The sequence below is a fragment of the Dermochelys coriacea genome, chromosome 20, assembly GCF_009764565.3.
Source record: "Dermochelys coriacea isolate rDerCor1 chromosome 20, rDerCor1.pri.v4, whole genome shotgun sequence".
Taxonomy (NCBI): Eukaryota; Metazoa; Chordata; order Testudines; family Dermochelyidae; genus Dermochelys; species Dermochelys coriacea.
In genome coordinates this window covers 16,351,702-16,374,726 of record NC_050087.2, presented here as the reverse complement: position 1 = coordinate 16,374,726, position 23,025 = coordinate 16,351,702, and the positions used below count along the sequence as shown (strand labels likewise).

Here is a 23,025-nt window from a genome sequence, read left to right as displayed (position 1 = left end):
GAAAAGAACCCAGGTGTCCTGACCTCCCTAGCTCTAGCCATTGGACAGCGCACCCTCTCCGTCAGTGAATAAATGGAGCTAGAGATCAGGCCCATCACTTCACCTGCTTGCGATGTCAAGGAAGCCCCTTGTCAGTTGAAAGTTCAGAAAGAGGGACCCCCCTCTCGCCACAATATTAGTCTGCAAAGATCCATAACTGAACTGAGGGCTCAGCTATGTGAGGCATCTCTTGCCCTCCTCCTTAGGACACGTTACTTACCTTATAAAACATGTCCCTCAGATCATCCTTTGGGCTCACCCACGAAGCAACAGCATCACAGAAGAAAATAAAGTCCTGGAACAGGATAAAGGTGCTTGGGAAAGAGCAGACACAAACCCCAGCACAGCGTGAATGAAGAGTCCCATTTTAAGGCCAGACGGGACCTTTAGATCCAGTCTGATTTCCTGCAGAACAGAGGCCAGGGAACCTTCCCCAGCAATTCCCATAGTAAGCCCAGCGCTTTTGGATGAGCTACAGCAAGTCTTTCCAGGAAAGCTCTCTTTTTAAAGTGCTGCTCACCCTTAACGACAGCAGCACTAATTCCACTCGGATACCAGCCTTGACTTAAAGGCTGTGAATGATGGAAAATCCACCATGCCTCTAGGTAAGTTGCTCTAGTGGTTAATTACCCTACTATTAAAAAAAAAAAAAAAATCACCCCTATTTCTAGTCTGAGTTTTTCTACTTTCAGCTTCCAGCCATTGGCTCGTTATGTCTTTTTCCTGCTAGATTAAAGAGCTGGGTCTATAGTGTGAAGCGACACTGCCGTGGGGACCTGTTCGATATCAGGAGCAAAGCAGGTCAGGGCTTACCAAGGCAAATCTCAGGTTGCTTCAGGGAGAGCGTGAGTGACTTGGGAGGGGGCACTTCCTTTGGTCGGTGCTACCCCGTGTGGTTCTACAGGACACTAGGCTGCAGGGTCAGAGACTCAGCGGGGGGAACTCTCCCCTTGGAATCAGTACGGACCCTGATACCCCAGTGCAGCACTGTGCTACGGGGAGCAGGGTGGATGACTCCGTGTCAGGCACCCACTCCTGGAGTCAGTGCAGGGTTACACAGTTCTGTGGCTGTGGGGATTCCCTTTGCAGCTGGGTAGGAGGGTGCTGTGTGGAGGGAGGTCCAGCCAGCTACTCCAGCAGTCACGTGGCCCTAGAGAATGGTTGAAGCGCTGTTACCTGCACGACTCCGCCGGGATTCACCCCAATCATCATGCAGATGCCGCGGAAGGCAGAGTCCTTCTCTTCGTTATCACGGATGTTCCGTAGAGATGTACACCTGGAAGGCAGAGCACACCCCACAATCAGTGCCAGAGGGGCTGGGCAGAGAACAGGGAGGGGGCCGATTAGGCTGAACAGCTGCACATCCAGCAATGCCAGTGCACTGGTGCAACCACAGCTAGGTAGATGAGCCCGTGGCAGTGGAGCCCAAAAAACCAGAGCTAAATTACTCCCAAGTACTAGTAGAATTAGCACCTGGGGATCCCTGGCATTCCTGCAGAGACACCCCCATGCCAATATTAGCTGCTCATCCTTCAGTCCCTAGATGCTTGACAAATGGATCTCCCCAGACTCAATAGCAGCGTTGGAATTAGAACCCAAACGCCCAGTCCAGTACCTCTCCATTGGCCCATCCTGCCTCCTTCCCCTCTCAGTAACTCATCCGAGGTTTCAGATACTGTGATAACTCAGGGCCTTGTTTCCCTGGAAGCCGGCTCTGTGCTATACTTGGCCTCACTCGCCTGCTGGGGCTCGGTCTGAGCTACCGTTCATGCAGTTACACTGAGCACTGGCAACCTTGTCAGAACACGGCAGCGTTGAGATTGAAAATCCACCTGGGGAAGTTGGGGGGTTATTTTTAAACAGAACACTGAGCTAGCTGGAGTCCAACTCCCCCGCAAAAAACTTCTGTAAGATCCCAACCGGGGGTAGGTGGAGATAAGAAGCAAAACGAAAAGGAGGATGTGTGTCACCTTAGAGACTAACACATTTATTTGAGCATAAGCTTTCGTGAGCTGTGAGCTGTAGCTCACGAAAGCTTATGCTCAAATAAATGTGTTAGACTCTAAGGTACCACAAGTCCTCCTTTTCTTTTTGCGAATACAGACTAACACGGCTTCTACTCTGAAACCTGTCATGAGAAGCAAAGAGTCTCTATTAAAAGGTAACCAGTGCCGCACTGCAGATGAGGCAGGCAAGCTTATCTCCAGAGAAAATTGGAGCTGCAGGCTCCCCGGGGGAGGACTCTGCTGCTACTGTTCCCCGCCTTTGTTTATGGAAACAAGCCCCGGGTTGTATTCCCTTCCCTCAGGGGACTGGTTTAGTCAGCCACTCGGCCAGAGAAATGGGGGAGTCTGTTGTGGAGGTCCCCCCAGGACAGAAGCTTGCTCAAATACGTGCTAGTTCAGTTAGAACCTCTCCCTGGTGTGGGATCACACATCAAGTTTCACCAAACTGCTTGCCATTCCCTTTTGAGAAACTGTGGCGTGCAAGGAGCAGTCGATCCTGAGACTCAGAAAGAGCACCATAGGGAGGAGATGGGGGGCAGGCTGAAATTATTTCTAAAGCCTGGCAAATCCCCCACCCTCAGAGAAGATGGAGGATGAAGCTCCAGTCACACAAAGAGACAGTCATGCAATACGCAGCCTTCAGCAATAGCAGGTAAGTGTCACATCCACACAGAGCAGGCCCAGGTCTGGACATGTCAAATGCTATTTCAGGTAGTTTCATGGCCCCGGTTGCTGTAGTATCTGAGAACCTCCCAATCCTCCTCATGCTTATCCTCACAACAGACAGGGCAGTGCCATTATCCAGATGGGGAACCTGAGGCAAGGACACTGGGTGACTTGTCTAAGGTCAGAGGAAGTCAGTGGCAGAGCAGGGTCTTTAATGCAGGTCCCGTTGAATCCCCATTTCAAGCATAGACAGGCATGAATGCTGCCCCATTTCACCCAGCTCCCTCTCACAGGCAGGGTCTCATTTGGAAGTTACCCAAAAAACCCTGCTCCCACAACTGCACTGGGAAGTATGGGCTTAGGGCTTTAGGATCCCAGAATGCACTGGTGCAAAGAGCTAGGCAGAAGAGCCTGGATCACTGGAAGCTTTTTGCCAAGTTGTCCATCAGGCCGTGCTGCATTTGCCCGTCACTATCACCTGGAACAGACCTCCCCCCAAGGGAGCAGCCCCGAACCCTTCAGCCAAACACCTGTTCTGCACCAAACGCTTTATTTCCCCCTCTCCGACTGCGATTTCACTAACCAGGGTCTGATAAACTGCTGTAGCATCGGCGCGACTTCTTGAGGGCAAACATAACCCAGGCGTCCGATGGTGATGGCTGGAAGAGACACAATCCCATCACGGATCTGAGCAGCGAGTCAGGGATTCGAGTATGTCCTGAGGACGCGGCACACGGCAAGAGAAGCAACTAGGGGACTGGGAGAAAAACGCCTTTCCCCTCTCGAGTGGCCAGGTCAGGGCCGGCCAAGATCAACAGCAAGCTGATAGGCCGTTTGGTAGCATTGGTCCATTTCCTCATGGGAAAAGCATCTACTTTGCATGATCCCACAAGTCGCTGACCTTTTTTCCTGCCAACCTCAGCTGCATAACACAAGACTGGATGGACCAAAGACCCAACTCCCATCTTGGTCAGTGGATGCCCGTCAGGGTGGAGTCAATGCTCAGAGGCATGAAAGGGAAGCTTGCCCTGTTGCTCTCAGGACTGTACGGTGTTGATTTTGGCTGTTGACTGGCTTCTTTCATCAGGCACAAGGTCCCTACCGCAGGGAAACCACCTGTAGAAGGATGGTCTACCCCTTAAAGGTCCAGGGACCAGCTGTTCCAGGGCAGAGCCCCTTTAAAAATAGGTGCTTGGGCGTGATTCTGGGCTGGTGGACAAGCCAGCAGCCCTACACCCCCATTTAAGGGCGGCAGCAGGGAAAGCAGCTCTTCCATCCCCCCTACTGACTCCCATTTAGACACATTTCAGGCCGATGGCAAATTGGGGTCTCCCGGGCCAGACCTTGTTCCCACTGGCGTCAAAGCCAGTTTCACCCTTGGGAGTGGGATAAAATAGCAGGATTCACTCCAATCACTGCAGTCCCTCCTACATGCACAGAACCAGAGGTTGGGGGTGACATGCTGGGGGTCCCCAACTCACCTGTGTTCTCCAGCAGTGTTTTGGGAGTGTTTGGCCGGTTAATAATCTCCACTAGGTTGTTCAGGACCATCTGGACATATGGCTGCATTTCCGCCCCTGCCAGGAAGGAGAGTGCTGTCAGCTCCATCTTTGACTTGGCTCATTAAGCTTCCCCCTAGACCAGCCGTTCTTAGGACGGATCTCAGTGAATGAATATTCATTCACAGCCCCTCTGAGAGGCAGATCAGGATTAGCGCCACTGCAGATGGGGAAACTGAGGCATGGATAAGGAAATGTCCAAGATCAGTGAGTGGCAGACTAGACTAGGACTAGAATCTAGGAGTCCTGACTCCCAGCCCCCCTCCCCATGCTGTACACACAATGCCAGAGCCATTGCATGAGGTGGGATCTCTACCTCACTGTGGTGCGGGGACCAATCTAGCACCAAACGCCAGGGTTCCTGTATCGAAAGAAAGCCGGGATGCAGCTCCCACCCATGCACCCTGCTCAACAAGATCAGTGCAATCCACCCAGCCCCAACACCTGCCGGTGCGAATTCCGACACACTAGACAGCTCCGGGAGATCACCACCCCTCCCCTGAGAAAGTGTGCTGGTGCACTACCCTCTCCTTGGCAGGGAAGGACGCAATGTGGTCGTCCCCAACAGCACTGGTGTGGGAGTGAGCGAGCAGCAGACGCCAGGGCCAGCCTGACTCTTGGCACGCTTACCCATCTGCATGCAGATCTCCCCGATGGCCCAGGTAGCGTTATTGCACACAGAGATAAACTCCGGGTTCAGGTTGGTGCCCAGGATAGGCATGAACTCAGCTGAGCAGAGAGGAAGAGGAAGGACATGAGGTTAATGCTGGAGAGGTTGCAGGTGGGGCACATACCATCTAAGGTGTTGTACCGCCCCTCTGCCCCACCCATCATCGTAGTATCTGGGCACTTTCTAGGTAAAGTCAATAGCAGCAGCAAAGCCCTTGGTTTGCTTCCTAGAGTCTCTGGCTCTTCTCGGGACCAGCACTGTCTGAAGTGGCCTACAGAAGAGCCAGTTCTTCCTCCACATGGTACTGGCTGGAGCACCTACCTGAGGTTGGGGCCTCATGGTGCCAGGAGCTGTCCAAACACAGAGCGAGACAGTCCCTGCCCCCAAGAGCTCGCAGGCTGGACAAAGGAAAGCATCATCACCTCCATTTTACAGACGGGAAAACTGAGGCCCGTAAAGTATTTAATGACTTGCCCGAAGTCATGCAGGGAACGTGTGGCAGAGCTGCGATTGAACCCAGCGTCTCCCATGTCCCAGCCCTGCTCCACAATCACAAGGCCAGCCTGTCCCTCTCTGCCATTTCCTCTGGATCAGACAGTATGAATACTGGGACAGTCATAGCAAGAGCTCTGCTCTTTGAACTTCTCCATCACTTCCAGAAGCAGAGGGCCCCTGTGACAATGGTAGCAAAGTGAGGGCTTGGCACAGGGACCTACCGATACAGGGCTTGACGTGCATGAAGCAGGCTTTGGTGAGATCTCCCAAGAGGGCGAAGGAGCTCTGCCGAACCTCCGGCATGGTGTCCTGCATGGAGCAACAGTGAAGGGTTAGACTGGGAGCGAGTCAATAGCCCCAGGGACACAGCTGTTAAGCCAGGGTCCAGAGCCAGCTCACCTGCATGCACTGGAAGAGCAGCGTCATGATGTTGCTTCTGGCCACCAGCTGCTCCACATGGCATCCTAAGCCCTCTGCCAAGCCGCTCAGCAGATCCAGGGCCACGATCATGAAGTCTTTGTCGGGAGCCTCGTACTGGTCCGGTTGCTGATTGTACATCTGATCGGGAGAGGGGTTAAAGGCAAAGTCTTTTCCCAAAGGGAACCCCCTACCCCCAGCTCAGAGCCCTATGTGCTCTGGAGGGGAGGGCCTGTGCTTGTGGCTACGGCACTGTGGCACTCAATAGACCCAGGTTCAATTCCCAGCAGAGCACGTCACACCCCCTCTCTGGGTCCCATCTGTAAATCGGGGAGAAGGATGCATCCTTTGTCTTATCTATTTCAATCGCACGCTCTTTGGGACAGGCTCGTCTCTTAGTAGGTGTCCCAACAGCTCTTAACAATGGGGCCCCACCTGCACGTGATGCTTCCAGGCACTACTGCACAACGAAGGACAATAGCCCAAGTTCCCTGCCACATCTGTCGCGAGGAGTCCGGCACTTACCATGGCCTGCGCGAGTGTTTTCTGCACCAGCGTCACACAGCGCTGGTAAACGGGTTCACAGTATGGAAGGAAGCCACTCTGGAGAGCGGTTGCTACGGACGATAAGCACTGGCGAGAGACACGCAACACCTCAGAGAGGACGTTCACAGGGGTCCATCAGACCCAAGCCCTCCTTTAATCCCAATCTCACACACTTCTGTTCCAATTCACATATCACAGGGTTTTATCCTTCCGATCCCACCTCTCTCCCTCCCCTGTCTAAGCCACCACAGTACAACTCAGGCATCAGCTAATGCTGAAGTTGGGAGACCCTGATACACAACCATATCTCCCAGCATGCTTTCTCCTGCCCATTTCTCACAGTCACTCACTTCTAACAGAGGGAAGAGATCCTTGTCCTCATCCTTCAGTTCATTCCACTTCTGGATCAGAGGGGGCATCAGCTTCTGTATATACTCCTGCAGGCAGGGGGCAGGAAAAAGAGACCAGTGTTATCATGGGGTGGGTTTTACACTACGGTCTAGCATGCGAACTTTTATATACTCCTCCCAACCCCAGCATCACCATCTGATCCAAGTACACTGCTGCTCTGTAGGGCTGTGCTCTTGTCCCCATTTTATAGTTGGGGAACTGAGGCACCTAGAGACTAAGTGACTTGCCCAAGGTCTCATGGGGAGTCTGTGGCGGAATTAGGAACTGAACCCAGGTCCCCATGCCCCAGGCTAGCATGCTAACCACTGCACCGTCCCTCTCCAGCAATCTAAGCTCAGCCCAGAACTCTCAGAAAAAGAAAACATTCCACACATTGCTTCAGGATTCGAATGTCTTGTATTTCCTTCCTTCATCATCGTTCCTGGGTGCGGAGCGGCATGGAGAAGGCACCAAGGGAATTTGGTAATGCAGCTGCAGTGGTTACTGGCAAGGATGTGCTGCACTGTGCAGCTACTGGTACTCACTCCACCCACGTCAATTGCTATCCCCTCGGCAGCAGCAGGTTTGTAAGGACAAGGAATGGAGGGATCAGCAGACATCGGAGAAAGCATCCAAGCCGCTTTATTACTGTCACGCTGTGCGCGGGAAAGGAGGGGGCAACGAAGCGTTGGTGTGTGAATGTTAGTACCGGTACCCCCGGCAATCAGTCAGATGGAGGGTGTAGGCGGCACGTACCGGCTGGTTTAGGTGATGCCCCACAGAATCGGCGAGGGTGCCAATTGCATCATACAGGATTAGTAGGTTCTTGTGCTGGTATTTCCCGAAGGCAAACACCAGGGTGTCCAGGATGAAGCTGAGGTAAGGGACCAGCTCCGTGCAAGCCTCCTCCTCCAGCGTTGCAAAGGCGCTGGGATGGGGAGAAAAAAAAACAAAGCAGCATTAACCCAAACAAAGAGAACTTGATGGGTCCCAGGAAGCGACATGAAGCCAGCGACAAACTCAGCAGAGGGCAGCCAGGTAAGTCCAACTTAGAAAGCAGATGAAACCCACTTCTTGTGATAAAACAACCCACGAAGCAGCTCATTCGAGCCACCATGAGCTGGCTCCCCACACCCCACGATAACCACCCCAACTGCTGGCTTTGACCAGAAGCACTGGGCCATCTCCCCACCCCACGGTAATTCTCTGGATCAGACAGTATGAACACACAGTCAGTCATGGTTAAGATCAAACTTCAAGTTCCTCATCATGTCCAGAGAAAAGCATTGCGGGAGATGGGGAAGATCCAGCTTGAGCAGCGACCAGGCCTCAAGCCAGGCCCCACATCCAGGACCAGTCCAGGCAGACCGTGGATGTTGGAGATGATGGTTCAATGAGAGAGAGTTACTGCTCTCCTCAGTTCATCTGCTGTAGCGGAAATACAGGCTCCAGTGGCTGGTATTGGGAAGCCGATGCTAGCCCCAGATCGTAGCCAGGGTGACTACAGATGCTGGTTAAGAACAGTGGCTTGTGTGGCCACCGGCAACCTTTACCGACATTCCGGGGCACGATTCAGGATTAAAGAAGCTGGGGGACTGCAGCTGTGGAAGGGGAAATCTGATCACAGGACTGTCTTTAGCATGGGGAGACCTCTCGGCACTGGTCTGCCACTGATTCAATTCCCACGCCCCAACACCGCCCCACGCTCCTGGGTACCTGCAGGCTGCCTCCTGTACCCTCTTGTTGCTGTCGAGGATGCGTTTGAGCAGCTCCGTCATCAGCGGCTTGAGGTGCATGTCGGGGGGCTGGCTCACCACCCAGTGGGCGTAGCGGCTGAGGGTCCAGCAGGCGATGGAGCGCACTAGGGCCTTCTTGTCCGAGAGGCACTGGATCAGGTGCGGGATGAGCTCGGGAAGGTAGGGCACCATGCCCTGCATGCAGCCTGATAAGAGAGGAATGCTCATAGCCCAGAAGAGGAGGCAGAAATGTATGCCCCTCTAGCCACTATTAGACTGTTCAGCCATGGCTCTCTCTAGTGATGCTCCTAGGTACTGCTGGGCCTAACTACAGCAGGCAGAGCAAGGACACTAACTAACCCTGATCCCCGTCCCTTAGCAAGCATTGTGGGATCTCTGGGGAGGATCAGCTTCTGGGACACAACCCTCCTTGACTTATTTTAAAAAGAAAAAGGCTATCATGTGACACATGTTCCTCAGTCCCAGAACACCCGAGTCAGGTGGCAGGAAATACCAGTGCCAGTGGACCTGGGCACAGAGGATTGCAGGCCAGGGTTCAGTTACAAGCCCCAGAAACCTCTGGAACTCATTGCCACAGGATGCCACTGAAGCCAAGAACCTAGCAAGGTTCAAAGAGGGGCTGGATGTTTATATGGATAACAAGGATAGCCAGAGGCAGAGCAGTTAGTGCTAACAAAGCATTGGAGGGACATAAAGCCTCATGCTTTGTGGTTTAAGCTCATCTGACAATTAGGGGTCATGAGACCTCCATGGGGGCAGATTACCCCACATCTGCTCCTGCAGGGCTCCTTTGCCTTTCTCTGAGGCATGTGGTCTGGTCAGTCAAAGAAAGGATACCAGGCTAGATGGGCCTTAGGCCGGATCCAGTCTGGCAGTTCCTGTTGTTGTACAATAAGGCTACAGGACAAGGAACAGCTGAGAGACGACCACCCAGTGAGTATTCTCCCCCTCCCCACCCTGTACAGCACTGCACACTAGATCGGTTATGTTGCCTCCCAACCACCAAGCATCGACTGGCCCCTACAGGTTGCTTGGTGGATGTGATCCATCACCACAGCTCCCACGCACGGCACTTGCCTTCAGCAATGGCCCCCAGGACTAGAATCCCAGACTCTTTGATGACCCACTCGGGGTGGAAGAGCAGCCCCTTGAGCAGTGGGAGGAGGTGTGGGAGGAGCTCGTCTCTGAACACGTTGGCCAGGACATCCAGGGCTGCAGCCGAACACTTCCCTGTGGGGACAGATACAAGTTCATTATTTATACTATGGCAGAGCCAAGAGGCCCCGACCCCAGCTCAGGGCCCTGCTGCGCCAGGTGCTGCACACACAATCCAGACTGTCTCCAGCAGGCAGCACTTAGGACACCCGGTTTTTCTGGCCAGAGTGAGGACTCTGCTGCACTATAGCCAATGCCTTGCTATGGTGTTGCCCGACCATCCCCTAAAGTTACATCGACAATGCTCTGCCCAAACCGGACCTGGGCGCAAGCCCAGCCCCTCCCCAACATACTCAGGTTCCAGTCCGACAGCGTGTCATCGTCATCGTCCTCATCCTCCCCATCCTCATCATCCTGCGTCCGGTCCTCCTCGTGCTGCAGGGTGACGGTGCGTGACTTGTGGAAGCGGGGCTTGATGTCCTGCTCGCTGTCTGGGATGGCCTCGTCCTCTTCCACATCACCCTGGGGCGACAGAAAGTGGTTCAGGTACGACTGACAGCCGTAAGACAGTTCTCAGTGTGGGGCACTCCGGAGAGCAGCTGCTAGCAACCCTCTGCCCTTCCTTTTAAAGGGGAACCACAGTCGGACCCCAACAGGCGTCTGGGAGTCTGGCTACACCTCAGCTGGAGCTATAATTTCCAGCCCGGAGAGACGTACCTGTGCTAGCTCTGATCGGGCTAAAGCACTTAAAATAGCAGCACAGTCACAGCGGTTCAGGTTAAGCATCCTGAGCACGATTCTGTCTGAGACCCCGGGTACATACTCAACCAGCTAGCCCATCATGACTACACGGCTGTTTTTAGCAAGCTCGTTTGATCGGAGCAAGTGTGGGTGCATCTCCCAGAGCTGGAAATGCCATGTCCTGCTGCAGTATAGCTGCACCCTAAGATTCAGCACCTGGGAATTCACATACCCCCACTGCACTGCTTGCGCGGCAGTATTCCTGAAGTGCTTTGGGGAAATTCTGGGTGCTCACCTGCCCTCTGTGCCTTTGAAATTCACCGCCATGGCTTCGAAACACGCTGCTCAAGCCCTCATGCATCTGCTCTGCACACTGAGCGTGTGTCAAACCCCCTCTCTCCACAGCGAAGGCATGGCACCCAACCAGGAAAGCATTTTACAAGGGAGGACAGTATCATTATCCCCATTTTACACGGGGGAAACTGAGGCACAGAACGGGGGGCGGGGGACTTGCCCAAGGTCACCAGTGGCGGAAATGAGAATTGATTCCAGCTCTCCCGAGTCCCAGTTTCCCGTGCTACCCTCCACTAGAAATGAGGGGCTGAAGGATCAAGTCTCTGGGCTCTTGCAGGCACAGTTTTGCCGAGATCTCACAGCAGGACAGGACACCCAGCCCCAGCTAAGGCCACGCCTGTACCTAACATGCTCCTGTTTTAGATCCCCTTTCACAGCAGCTGCCGGTCACGCCTCCTTGGATCAGACAGTATGAATACAACAACCATCATTGTCATCAGGTTGGAAATTATACATCACTTCCAGGAGGTCATGAACTGGTACCTCTCACTAACCTATGACCTACAATATTGCTAAAAGTCCTCTTCCTTATCAGGTGCATTACGGCAGCGCCCCAGGATCAAGGCCTCATTTTGAAGACAGTGCCTGCCCCAAATAGCTTTCACATGCAACAAAGTATTATTCCCACTGCACAGATGGGGAAACTGAGGTGCACAACGATTAAGTGACATGCTCAAGGTCACAACAGGGAGTATGTGGCAGAGCCAAAAATTGAAGCTCGTCTCAGTGCAACACCTTACCTGCCAGCCCATCCTCCCTCTAGGAAGGATCCCATGGAACAGGGAACTTCACTGCCAGCAATCCACAGACAGCTCCAAGGCTACCCTTTCAATAAGCGTATGTAACACAGCCCTGGACATAATGGTCCTGGAGACTGACACACTGCCCAGGGTACAGCAAGCCATGCTTCACTCCTAACACCCACCTCACTGTGCCTCAGTAGTTGGATCTCAGCCTGGCCCCCTCCTGACCATGCCACAAGAGGGGGCTAACTAGTGCCAATGGTGTGTGGGTCCCAGGACGGGACTGAGACCTGGCAACTAGCTTCACTCAGGCTACCCTATGGCCACGGCGTCCAGTAACAAAGACTTGGGTGCTAATATTCTATATATTATGGTATCACCTAAGAGCCCCAGTCATGGGCCAGGATCCTATTGCACTGGGTGCTGTACAAACAGACCAAGATGACAGTCCCTGCCCCACAGAGCTCTGAATGCTTTGCTGCACTGCAAACACAATTGCCCTAATAAATCAATACGGCTGGTACGCAGCTCATTAAAACAGAGAGGGATTCTCTTGATTTGCGAACAATGATCTAGGTAACTTGGAGGCAGATACAGCTCCCTGCCCTTTGAAGGGATGATTTGAGAAGAGAATTTCACACACAGCATGTTTCAGCGATTGTATTTAGCAAGCATTAATCCCATTTTACAACCAGGAAGGACTAAGGCAAAGAGAAAGGAAGGGACATGGCTGAGGCCACAGGAGGAGTCAGTGTCAGAGCTGGGATAGGAACACAGGCATCCTGGCGGGCCCAAGCACACCCTCCCCTCTCTCTTTGCATCGACAGACACGTACCTTTAGCAATATGATATCGATTTCAGAGTATTTCATTCCATTCACCAAGATCGGAATCAATCTGTCAAAAGGAGGGGGAATAAGGGTGGATTCAAAAAAAATCAAGGTCGGAGTAGAGGGAGGTAGAAATCACAGAGTGGGGCAGGTGTCTATAACCAGCCAGTACTAGAGAACAAAGGGGACAACCAAGCAAGTTGTTTTGTGTTCTAAATGCCTTAAAATGTTCGGTTATTGAAACCACTTGCAACGAGCCAAGAGCTTCAGGCTGAATCTGCTTGTGCAGAGACCTCCTAGCCAACAGCTAGACAGGCACATGACACTGGAGACCAAGACTACACCTAAAATGCTACAGCAGCACTGCTGTCGTGCTTCAGCGTAGACTCGCTACAGCAACAGTTCTCCTGTCGCCCTTGTTAATCCATCTCCATGAGGGGTGGTAGCTGGGTGGACGTAAGAATTCTTCCATTAATCTACCACTGTGTTTACTCCAGGGGTTACAACTGCATAGCTGTCTCTCTCAAGAGTGTGGATTTTTCACACCCGAGAGACGCATCTATGCCAACGTAGGTTTCCAGCATAGATCAGCCCTGAGCAATAACCAACGTCCAACCCACCCTGTTCAGGCGTATCCAATACTTGGAGCTATACAGTCAGCTCTCAATGGCCCATTTTACAGACCAGCAAACAGAAGCGACTAGCTCTTGCAGCAAATCAGTGGCAGAGCAGGAAAGAACCCAGGAGTCCCGACTCCCAGCCCCCACCACTCTAACCACTCAACTGCAGTCCCTTCCCAGAGCTAGAGATGGACTCCAAGAGTCTGGACTCCAAGCTCCCAATGCACTAGCCCATAAATACCATCTTCAATTATTTAGTTACAAAAACAAACCCTCTTTGCACTAAGCGTTCCTTCTTTTTAAATAGAAGGAAGGAAATTTTACGGTGGTGTCTGCACATTGCATGGAACCTAGGCATCCTGACTTCCAGTCCCCTGCGCTAAACTCTAGATCACACCCCCCACAGCTGGAAATAGAACCCAAGAGTCCTGACTCCCAGCCCTGTGCTCAGTCCTTCGCCCCTATCTGGGAAGCCTCATCAAGGATACTGATCAATTTGCATGCGTCTCATTGGTTTATTGCTTCACCCTTAGGAGGTTAGTATGGTCCCTTTACTTTACGATGTGGGGGGGGGAGGGGAGGGGTTTGAGAGCTCTTGGAGGCAGGTAATGAACCCACTCAAGGACTGAGTGCTCTGGTGCTGCTTCAGCAGGGGTAGCTCAGTGCCTGATCTTTGCCTAGGGTGTGTCAATAAACCAATGAGAGACATGCAAACCCAGCTAAGACACAGACGAGCCATAGTCAGTTTCACTGTACTGTAGACAGCTGGTTAGGTGAGCTCACATGCACACTACTTACCAGTAAGAGCAGCAGCAAAGCTGAACTGGCAGCAAGAAGGGATGTGTGCCTGGCCTTAATCTGACCACCTGTATCACCGGCCAGCTATCCTTGTACTTAGCCCAACCTCCAGCCCCAACCAAGAAACACTTAAGCATCAGCAGGGAAGCAAACGCACCCTCAAAAGCAACAATATTTGCCTGTCCTTTCCTAGCGGGCCTCCAGGGTTGCTACCAGCCCAGCTCTCTGAACCAGTCGCCCCTTACTGGCCACAGTGGCAGCCCCAATAGGCTTACCGACTCTTCCCCGGCTCGTACAGAAGCAAAGCTACTCACTGCACTAGATGCGAGGACAGCACCTCTTTGCAGATGGGCTGCTCAGCTAGCGTCAGCCAGAACTCGCAGGCTTCCAAGGCCACGTTCTCGTCATTGTCCTGGGTCCTCTGCAGCATGTACTGGGGAGAAGAGCAGCGATGATCAAATGCCAGCTTCAGGGCAGGCCTGTGGCAAAGTTACTCAGCTCCCCCTGCACGTGCTTTGTTTCACCCACTGTGCAAGGAGAACCTCATGCACTTGGCTCCAATAACCCAGCCAGCCTGAAGACGGAGCTTGATACGTTTCTGAACGTTATTTGACATGACCGCCTGGGGTGGCCTGTGGTAGCAGGGAACTATAGTCAATGACCCAGGAGGTCCCCGACAATCCTACGTGCTGAAATGCCAGGCGGCGGACCAACCTGGCTGATCTCAACCTACACAGGGCTCAGCATGTTTCACCGTGAGTCTCCATGAAACCTGATGCTAGGGGGCACAGCGTATGGGGAATTAACCACCATCTCAAAGCTCTGTAATCAAGCCAGCATCACATCTCCGGGTAGGGGCAGTCACCTGTGTCCTGACCGAATGCCAACTGCGGTGGGGGTGGGGAGGGGATTGCCTTTAAAACACAGATGTGAAACTGGTTGCTCAGCAAACCAATAGCCTAATGTATCAGGATGTGATCCCTACCTCAGAGGTTATACCAGAGAAGCCCAGCTTCCTGGACTTGTCTGAGCACAAGAGCAAACCCAGGCCGGGCGTGGAGAGGGCAAGCAGCAGCCAAAGGGGGGCACTCACACCAACCTGAGAATCTGATTACAGTGTAAGCCAGTTTACTAGCAGGTCTGTTGCTCCTTCTCCCCACCCATGCTTGGGCCAGCGTTTACATTAACCCCCTCCCCACAAAGCCTGGACACAGTTAATTGCTGATTTGGCCCACAGTGTCCCCAGAAAGCCCAATCCACCACAGAAGAGCCTGCGGGATCCCGCTCTGGGACTCACCTGAATGATACTGTGCATATGAGGGATCAGACGATCGATCCGGACCTCTAGCAGCATCACCAGCGCTCGGCAGACGTTCTTCCGAACCTCGGGGTCTTCGTCCACCGCCAGAGCGAACAAGTGCTATGGGGAAAGAGGGAGCTGAGACTCCAACAGCAAGGGTCCTTAGAGCAGGAATTCCCTTGCTGACTTCCATGACATGGAACAGAGAGGCCTAGCCAGTCCCTAGACTATTGCCTGACAGGGCTGGAGCAGGCTTGGCTTTCAAACAGTGAGGTTCTGGTTTAACCTGGGTGGGGGAGGGATTTCTACACACTACAGAGCCTGGGAAAAGCCAGGAGAGAATTCCAGGGCACCAGGCAGTTTTGCGCGGCCCTACGCAGAGGCAGACCTGTAGTGCATGAAGCTGCAGGTATATTCTGGACTCCTCAGCATAGGCCAGACATCCGGGAGGGTTAAAATGGATGCACGAGTCAGAGGCTAACACAGGAGGGAGATACGAGGTGGTGTTTGTACAAAGGAGCCAGACAAAGCTTGAGAATATTTGTCTTGTGGTCGCCCTGGTCATGGAGACCCTTAAGCATCAGCAGGGGAGCAAACGCAGGGCTCCACGGTGCTCAGCACAGATATAATAATGGTCCCTATCCGCACAAGGCAGACAGCGTGGCTCAGGGATAGCACTCTGGATGAGGAGGCAAAAGACCCAGGTTCTATTCCTAGTTCCGCTGGGTGACTAATGCAAATCACTTCACCTCCATGACTCAATTTCCCCAAATGTAAAACCTCCTTCATAAAGCATTTTGAGCTCTACAGAAGAAGAGCACAATATGAGCTGGGTGTTATCACCACACTTCAGAGCAGCTGGCGTTCTCTGTGACTGCAGGCTGTGGTGCACTCAGGGAGGTTTGCATACAGGTGCCTTACGGGAGAGCTGAGCAGACGAGCAGCATTAAGCTGGGCACATCTGTCTGAAACCATCCAGACACCTGGGTCTGGCCTGCCAGCAAGAGTGCATTTAAAGGTCTCCTCACCTCGATGAAGGTGTCAATGTTATCCATCAGTGCCTGAGCTCGGTCCATGATGAACTGATTCACACAGGCGATGGCATGGGACCTGATGGGGGGAGGAAAAAGATAGTGGGTCACTGAGGTATTCCAGGTGGTGACCCCTGCCACCCTCCCAAAAGGGTTTTTAGTGAAATAGACATTAGTAGGCAGTGTGGCTCCCGTGGATATTCCTGTCTCTGGTGGCTTGGAGACATTGGGCAGGTCACTTTTCTTGGTGCCTCAGTTTCTTCACCTGTAAAATGGGACTGACCTCCTTTGAAAAGCATTTTGAGATCTACAGATGAAGAGCTAGGGATTGTGAGCCCAGTTTCCATGCACAAAGGAGGTATATGTCACTGCTCAAACAGCAGCCCGTCTAGTCATTTCAGGGCTTGACCTCCAATCTTCCCATGGGTGGGGACATTAGTGGGACCAGTACACAGCTTTGATCTCAAGGGCTCTCAACTGTTCTGTAGGCTGCACACACAGCATGCAGGTCCAGCTCAGCCCTTTAGCCTCTGCAGATGATGGAACCCAGTTGCATGTAGCTCACCAGGAGGGGGTTCTCTTGGGAGAGCCTGTAGAAACCAGGGCGTCCTGTCTAGACATTGGGGGGGGGGGGCGCTGCCCTGGGGTTCCTGGACCGAGTTCTCCTCCTCCACTGTGGTGCAGAGAGTAAGTTAGTTGGGCATTTCACCCCAGGAGGGGCAGCATGGAGATTGAGAGGAAGGATGTATACTGGTTAGGGCACTAACTAGAATTCAAAGATGCAGTTTCAATTCCCTGCTCTGCTACCTACTCCCTGCGTGACCTTGGGCAAGTCACTTAGCCTCTTCGTGCCTCAGTTCCCATCTGTACAATGGGGATAATAGCCCTGCCCTGCCTCACAGGGGAGTGAGGACGATTAATACATAAAAGATGGTGAATCTCAGATATTGTAGTGATGGGGGCCAGACAAGTAAGATAAATCTTACAGGAGAGATGCTACTTAAATCTCATCCTGAGCAAAACGCAGCATAACATTGTGTAGCAGGATTGCTGTTCTAACTGGCAACTTGAGCAGAATTCTCACTGCTCCTTCTGAGTCAGCTGCTGAACACTGTTCAGCTTACAGCTAAGCATGAGGCCATGCATTCTGCTCATCAAGAAATAGCCAGGGTGTGGGGGGAGAGATCCTCCAGACACTGGGAAGCTCATTGGCATCTCGCCAGCAATCGTGGTTTGGCTCTGGGACCAGCCCAGAGACATCCCCCGAAGCAGAAAGCGAATGCACTCAGGAAAGGGAAGTGGGATGTTACAAAGGGGTGGGCTCCGTTGAGGTTTCATTCACACATTCCCAACCTGTACCCCAGCACTACGGCAAAAAGCGCAGCGCTCTCCACACTGCCAGGCAAACTAATACGCACCTGATCTTGGGGCTGCAGTGCTTGAAGAACTGAAGGAATTTTGGAATCATGATGTTCAGGGGTCGATTCAGAGCATCGCTGTCCAGGAGTTCGGAAGAATCCTCACAGATCTTCTGCAAGGCACCAAAGGCCCCCTAAACATAACAGACTCGTCAGCTCACTCGCAGAAGGGTCCACAAGGGAAGAGGATATGTTACAGCCTTGTAAATAAGAACCCCAGGTTACTGAGAATTCCTCTAATCCAGAGGTTCTCAAACTGTGGGTCAGGACCCCTCGGGCATCACGAGGTTATTACGTGGGGGTTTGCAAACTGTCAGCCTCCATCCCAAACCCCGCTTTGCCTCCAGTATTATAATGGTGTTAAATATGTAAAGAAGTGTTTTTAATTTAAAGGGGGCGGGGGGTCGCACACAGAGGCTGGCTATGTGAAAGAAGTCACCAGTACAAGAGTTTGAGAACCACTGCTCTAATTCAAGATTCCTTTTTAGCCTTCCCTCAGAACCTCAGCCAACTACCCCAGAAAGCAGCCAGTGAAGGGCCCAATTAAACTGAGGGTTCTTGCAAGAACCTAGATCTTCAGATCTTGTGCTATCGCACAGCAGGTTCTGTCCTTCAGTGGGGATACTCCTGAAAGTGACACAGGCTAGCAGTCCAAGCATCCCACTGGAAGCCAGGAGTTCCGGAGCCCCACCCCCAGTTTTAGGGTTAACTCTGTGGAATCAGGCAAGGCACAGTACCTCAGTTTACCCACCTGTAATCTAGGTATTTATCTAGCCTCCATCCCAGTTTCACCTGCACACCTCAAACTGGGAGGTGTTCCTTAAGGCTGTGAAGTACTATCCCACCACAGCTGGGGAAACGGATGGACAGAGAGATTTGGCTAAAGTCCCACAGGGAGTCTGTGGAGGAGCTGAGATTAGCACCCAGATTTTCAGAGTCCCAGACCAGTGCCCCACCCCAAGGCACAAAGCTGGCAGCTGACTGCAGAGCGAAAGGGAAGATTGATGTTTTTATGGTGCTTGGGAGAACAATGCAAAAATAGCTTTGTACAGACACATGCAGGTGAAATCTAAACTCAACCCATGAGCGTTTACAAAGAAGGGATGGAAAATGTAGCCTGGCTGCTTGTGTACTGCTGTTAGCATTTCCAGACCCAGCGATGTCTTATACAAGCACCAAGCACAATGGCTACCATTAAAGTTGCGGTGATAACCATAGCTATGTAGAAGGCAATGCTATCACCATCAAACTTGAGGAAGGCAGTGTGGTCTAGAGGGTATGTCACTGGACGACCTGCTTTGTGACCTTGGGCTTCCCATTCTGTGCCTCAGTTTCCCCCACTCACCCTCTCTCGTCTATTTAGACTGTAAACTCTTTGGCACAGGGATCACCACTCCCCCTGGCAACTTGAGATGGAAACAAATTGGGGTTTCACTGTAACTAGACAGTAACTGGACCCAAGAGTGCGCCGCTGCAGGTGGTGGGAAAGTACTTGGCAGCTCCTTGCAAGATTTAGCCTTATCTGCATCTCTGCTTTGCACAAAATCCAAGAGTTTCACAACTAAACCAAGGCACTGCTGTCCCCCACACTTTAAGTCTCGAACTAAACAATAGCAGAATTGATGGAATCATCTCGACCCCTCCCCTGATCGCTTTGGGAAGGCATTCATTTCAAAGGCCAGACAAGGCAATGTAAATGCTATTAAGCAAGGACCGTCTAAGCCCTTGTCTATGTAGGGAAACTGAGTGGATAGCCTTAGCAGAATAGCTAACATGAGTGCTGGGAGGAGTTCTGTCCATTTCCTGTTCTCTTTATGTCCCCCTGGTCATCCTGACTCCAAGATGGAAGGATCAGGATTGGGGGGGGAAGGGAGGGTGCAATTTTCCCTGGGCCTCCCTTTGAGAGGGCCTCCAAACTAAGTGGCATTGCCACCTGGTGCTAAGACCCTCTGTGACTGGTCACAACGCCACTCACTCAAGCTTGACCTAGCCCTCCTCTGTTATGACAGAGGGGCAGCTGGACCAAACCAGCAGTGGGGAGCTGGGTCCATCCCCCTGAGCAGGAGCCATCACTAAGGGGTGACCTTGCTCTCCAGTATCCCCATCCCAAGTGGCTTTTTTTTTTGTTTTTTGGTGTGTTTTTTTGGGGGGGGAGGGAGGGGGAAGAGTGGGGATCTCCACTTTCAGATTTTGCCCCAGGCCCTGAAAAATGCCCATGCAGCCCTGTGAAGGACAGTACTTTACCCTACCCCAGTGTTTTCAATCTGAGGAATTCCAAGTGCGCTCCCCTCACAGAACCCTTGTCTAGGTATTTACCTCATCTACCAGTAACGTTGGTGAAAAATGAGATGCTTTGGGGGGTGCGGTCTGCAGGGGGGAAATCACACTGGGGACCTCTAGATCTAACAGCACGAACTTCTACTGTCTGAGCTAGAAGACCAAGGTTTGTCAGCTCAAAAGTTATACAGACTCATGAACTATGTATTCTGGTTCAATCCAACAGCTAGAGAACCACACTCCGTAAGTGTGGGCTACATTAGGAAAGCAGACCCATTTTACAGAGGGGAAACCGAGGCACAATACCATAATACAGAAACATGGACATTTATCCCTATGGGAACCAGACTGAGATTTGACAACTCAGTTCACTTCAGGGCCACCCAGCCAGGCTGGATTTGAGCAGGTGACAGAGTTCGCCTTCTCTATGCCCAAGTTGAGAGAGACCCTCATGTAATCCCACGGCCTCCTCTCCCCCGACACTGTCTTACCTCACACGTGTTGTAGTCTTCAGAGTTCAGCAAGTTGCATAGCTGCGGCAGGAGCTCTGGCCACATCTGAAGCTCCCCCTTGGAAGCTATGGTGGTAATGAGAATCCCTGCCAGTTGGAAACACACAACATTACACTCCTCATGCTAAGCTTTGGCTTGTCAAATCAAGTGTTCCACTCATTCAGTCTCTCAAGGTCATTTACACACACACCCAGGGGAGGTGTCATTTCCCACCCCAAATAGGCATTATCATGAACCCCTCCCCAACACCTGCTCTAACACAGTGGGTTTAATCAGGCCTCCAATCCCATTGAACCAGACTACAGTCAGACCTTCTATCTGTCTGCTACTCCTTTAGCAGTAAGAAGGGCAGGTCAGTTCTCTCCAGGAACCACGCGTTCCAGAAGCAGCGATGCTACCAGAACTGCTAGGCAAAGATCAGGACCGCAGGCTTCTATACAAGATGATTCCCGAGCATTAGCACATAAGCACACCTGTCTCATCAGACACTTTCTTGCTCCGCATCTGTTCTGTGCGCCTTTGACCCACGCACACTCATTTTACTGACTTCGACCTGACCTACAATTAAAGTTTTACCCACATAACTAGGTCAGTGAAAGGCGTGATTATTTTAGCAACAGATCTGCTGGTAGAAGCTCTAGTACAGACACTGTATAAGGGGCTTTATATCAGTGTAACTGCATCTACATTAGGAGACAGGTTTGCTGCTTTAGTTTTGCCAGCATAGTTACGTCACCACACTTGAGGGTAGACCAGGCTAGAGTGTTTTATTCCTACTGGCCCTGCAGGAAGCATACAGAAGAGCAAGCGGGGCTGTATCCCACCTCCTGCATCAGCTAAGTTCCCATCACAAATTCTTCATTGCTGGTGAAGCAAGAAGAACTCGGCACCAGCAATTAGAAAAATTTTCTCCTGGTAAGGTGACAACACAACATGGGCCATTGATGATTTTCCATGGCAGCAAACACAGCCTTGCTTTAATGGAATTACAATATACACCTCTCCCCTACATGCAAATTAACTTACATGACATAAGTGAGTGCCTGTAAACGCTACTTGAAACTGGACTCACTTCCTACAGTGCAACCCTGTCTCTTCCCCACTGCTCTTACCAATAGTGGCTCGGATAAGAGAGGAAGCGTCGCCAATGTTGTTCAGACATTCCTGTTTAATGAACTCTGCCACGGGCTGGGGGAAGCTCTGGTAGTGTGCCTTCACATTGTTCTTCAGGATCAGCCCACTGAGCGAGCGAGTCGGTTCATCTGGTTTGAGAGAATTTTTGGAAGGGTGGGAGGGAGGGGAAGAGAAAATTAAAAAATTCCATAAACAGCTGTTGCTGCTCACCTCACAGGTGGCTGCTTGTCTGTGAGTGACGAGTGAGAAGAGATTCCTATACATATCTAGTCTGTTGAGCACTCTGACAGGCTGTAGGGTGAAAGGATGTCCAGTACATGGGTTTGCTGCCCAGGTACAGGTGCCTATAATCTCAATGCAGGCAAAGGTTTAGGATGCAGCTTTCACACTATACCTTCATCTACAAACACAATGACTTGTCATTCCTCTTTGAACACAACCCCCGCTTCGCAATGCACTCCAAGGCTTTGCATTACGCCGAGACAGAGAGCACCAGCCCCATTTTGAAGATGCCCAAAATGAGCAGGAGGTGAACTCAGTCACTGAAGAGGTCTCAGCAAGTTCAGCTGGGAATAGAAGCCAGGAGTACTGGCTCCCAGTGCCCCTATTGTAACCACTAGCTCACAATCTCTCCCACAGTTGGGAACAAAACACTGTACTCTCAGCTTGGAGAGGAAGGCTGGCCAAGTGGTTAGAGCACTAGCCTGGGCCATGGATTCAATTCCTACTCCCCCTGAGCGATCTTGGGCAAGCCATCTAGCCTCATCATGCCTCAGTTTCCCATTTGTACAATGGGCATAACAGCGCCTCCCTGCCTCATGGGGTGTGTGAGGGAGAAAGATTATGAGGCATCCAGATACTATAGTGATGGGGGGCATATCAGTACCTACCAATCACAGACTTCCCATCTCCTGCTCAACTACTGACCAAGTCTCCCTCTCACAGTGAGGCAGAGAACCTAGGCACCCCGATCCCTACTCTAAGCACCACCTCAAAGTTCTTAGGAAAGTCAGTCACTTGCAATAGAGGGTGTTTTTTTTTGTTTTTTTTTTGTTTTTTGCAAGAACACCTGTGGAAAAATCATTATACAGCTATTCACAAAGAAACATCAGCAGACATTTCAAGTTTACCAAATACTCCAGCAAGAATCTTGAGGGGCTTAAAGTGTCAGGCCTAGATCAGATACAAGCTCATTTAAAAAGCAAGAGAGCCTAACTCAGATGTGTCTGTGGAGAACCTCCCCCACCAGGAAACCCACCTCCCAACACTTAATTTTCTAGTCACATACTCACATGAGTTATCCCAACAATCCCCAGTTAAGGAATTTTGCATACAAGACACACTTAACGGCACAGGGACAAGTCCCCGTGCATCTTGCATCCACTTTCATCACAGCAGATAACGTACCTTCCGATTTCAGCCGTGTCAATACAAATATCAGGTAGTTATTGAAGTCGGGGAATTGGTTCAATTGCTTCAGTTTCTACAGCGCTAGGTTAAAGAAAAAGGCTCACAGCCCAAACAGGGATTTTAAAGGAAGGCTGATGCACAGCATCTGTTTGGACTTT

At 51.7% G+C, this 23,025-nt stretch overlaps 1 protein-coding gene and 2 non-coding genes across 5 annotated transcripts in view; all 3 read right to left on the bottom strand.

Annotated features, from left to right (window-relative positions):
• The window catches only part of TNPO2 (transportin 2), a 30,087-nt gene that overhangs the window by 3,837 nt on the left and 3,225 nt on the right, over positions 1-23,025 (bottom strand). For all 3 annotated transcript variants that reach the window (XM_038378437.2, XM_043506919.1, XM_043506918.1), the window contains exons 3-23: positions 22,865-22,940; positions 21,436-21,585; positions 20,303-20,409; positions 17,535-17,668; positions 16,114-16,195; positions 15,083-15,205; positions 14,100-14,218; positions 12,374-12,434; positions 10,054-10,222; positions 9,623-9,775; positions 8,505-8,730; positions 7,545-7,716; positions 6,749-6,835; positions 6,378-6,485; positions 5,835-5,993; positions 5,657-5,744; positions 4,901-4,999; positions 4,193-4,288; positions 3,295-3,370; positions 1,216-1,315; positions 260-334 (exon numbers count right to left, since the gene is read on the bottom strand). In XM_038378437.2, coding sequence (XP_038234365.1) covers positions 260-334; positions 1,216-1,315; positions 3,295-3,370; positions 4,193-4,288; positions 4,901-4,999; positions 5,657-5,744; positions 5,835-5,993; positions 6,378-6,485; positions 6,749-6,835; positions 7,545-7,716; positions 8,505-8,730; positions 9,623-9,775; positions 10,054-10,222; positions 12,374-12,434; positions 14,100-14,218; positions 15,083-15,205; positions 16,114-16,195; positions 17,535-17,668; positions 20,303-20,409; positions 21,436-21,585; positions 22,865-22,940 — 2,460 coding nt within the window. The remainder of the gene's footprint in view (positions 1-259; positions 335-1,215; positions 1,316-3,294; positions 3,371-4,192; positions 4,289-4,900; positions 5,000-5,656; positions 5,745-5,834; positions 5,994-6,377; positions 6,486-6,748; positions 6,836-7,544; positions 7,717-8,504; positions 8,731-9,622; positions 9,776-10,053; positions 10,223-12,373; positions 12,435-14,099; positions 14,219-15,082; positions 15,206-16,113; positions 16,196-17,534; positions 17,669-20,302; positions 20,410-21,435; positions 21,586-22,864; positions 22,941-23,025) is intronic.
• Positions 7,995-8,065, bottom strand: LOC119846171. The gene has a single exon (XR_005289772.1). It is a non-coding gene; the product is annotated as a small nucleolar RNA SNORD41 (small nucleolar RNA).
• LOC119846170 lies at positions 11,193-11,260 on the bottom strand. The gene has a single exon (XR_005289771.1). It is a non-coding gene; the product is annotated as a small nucleolar RNA SNORD41 (small nucleolar RNA).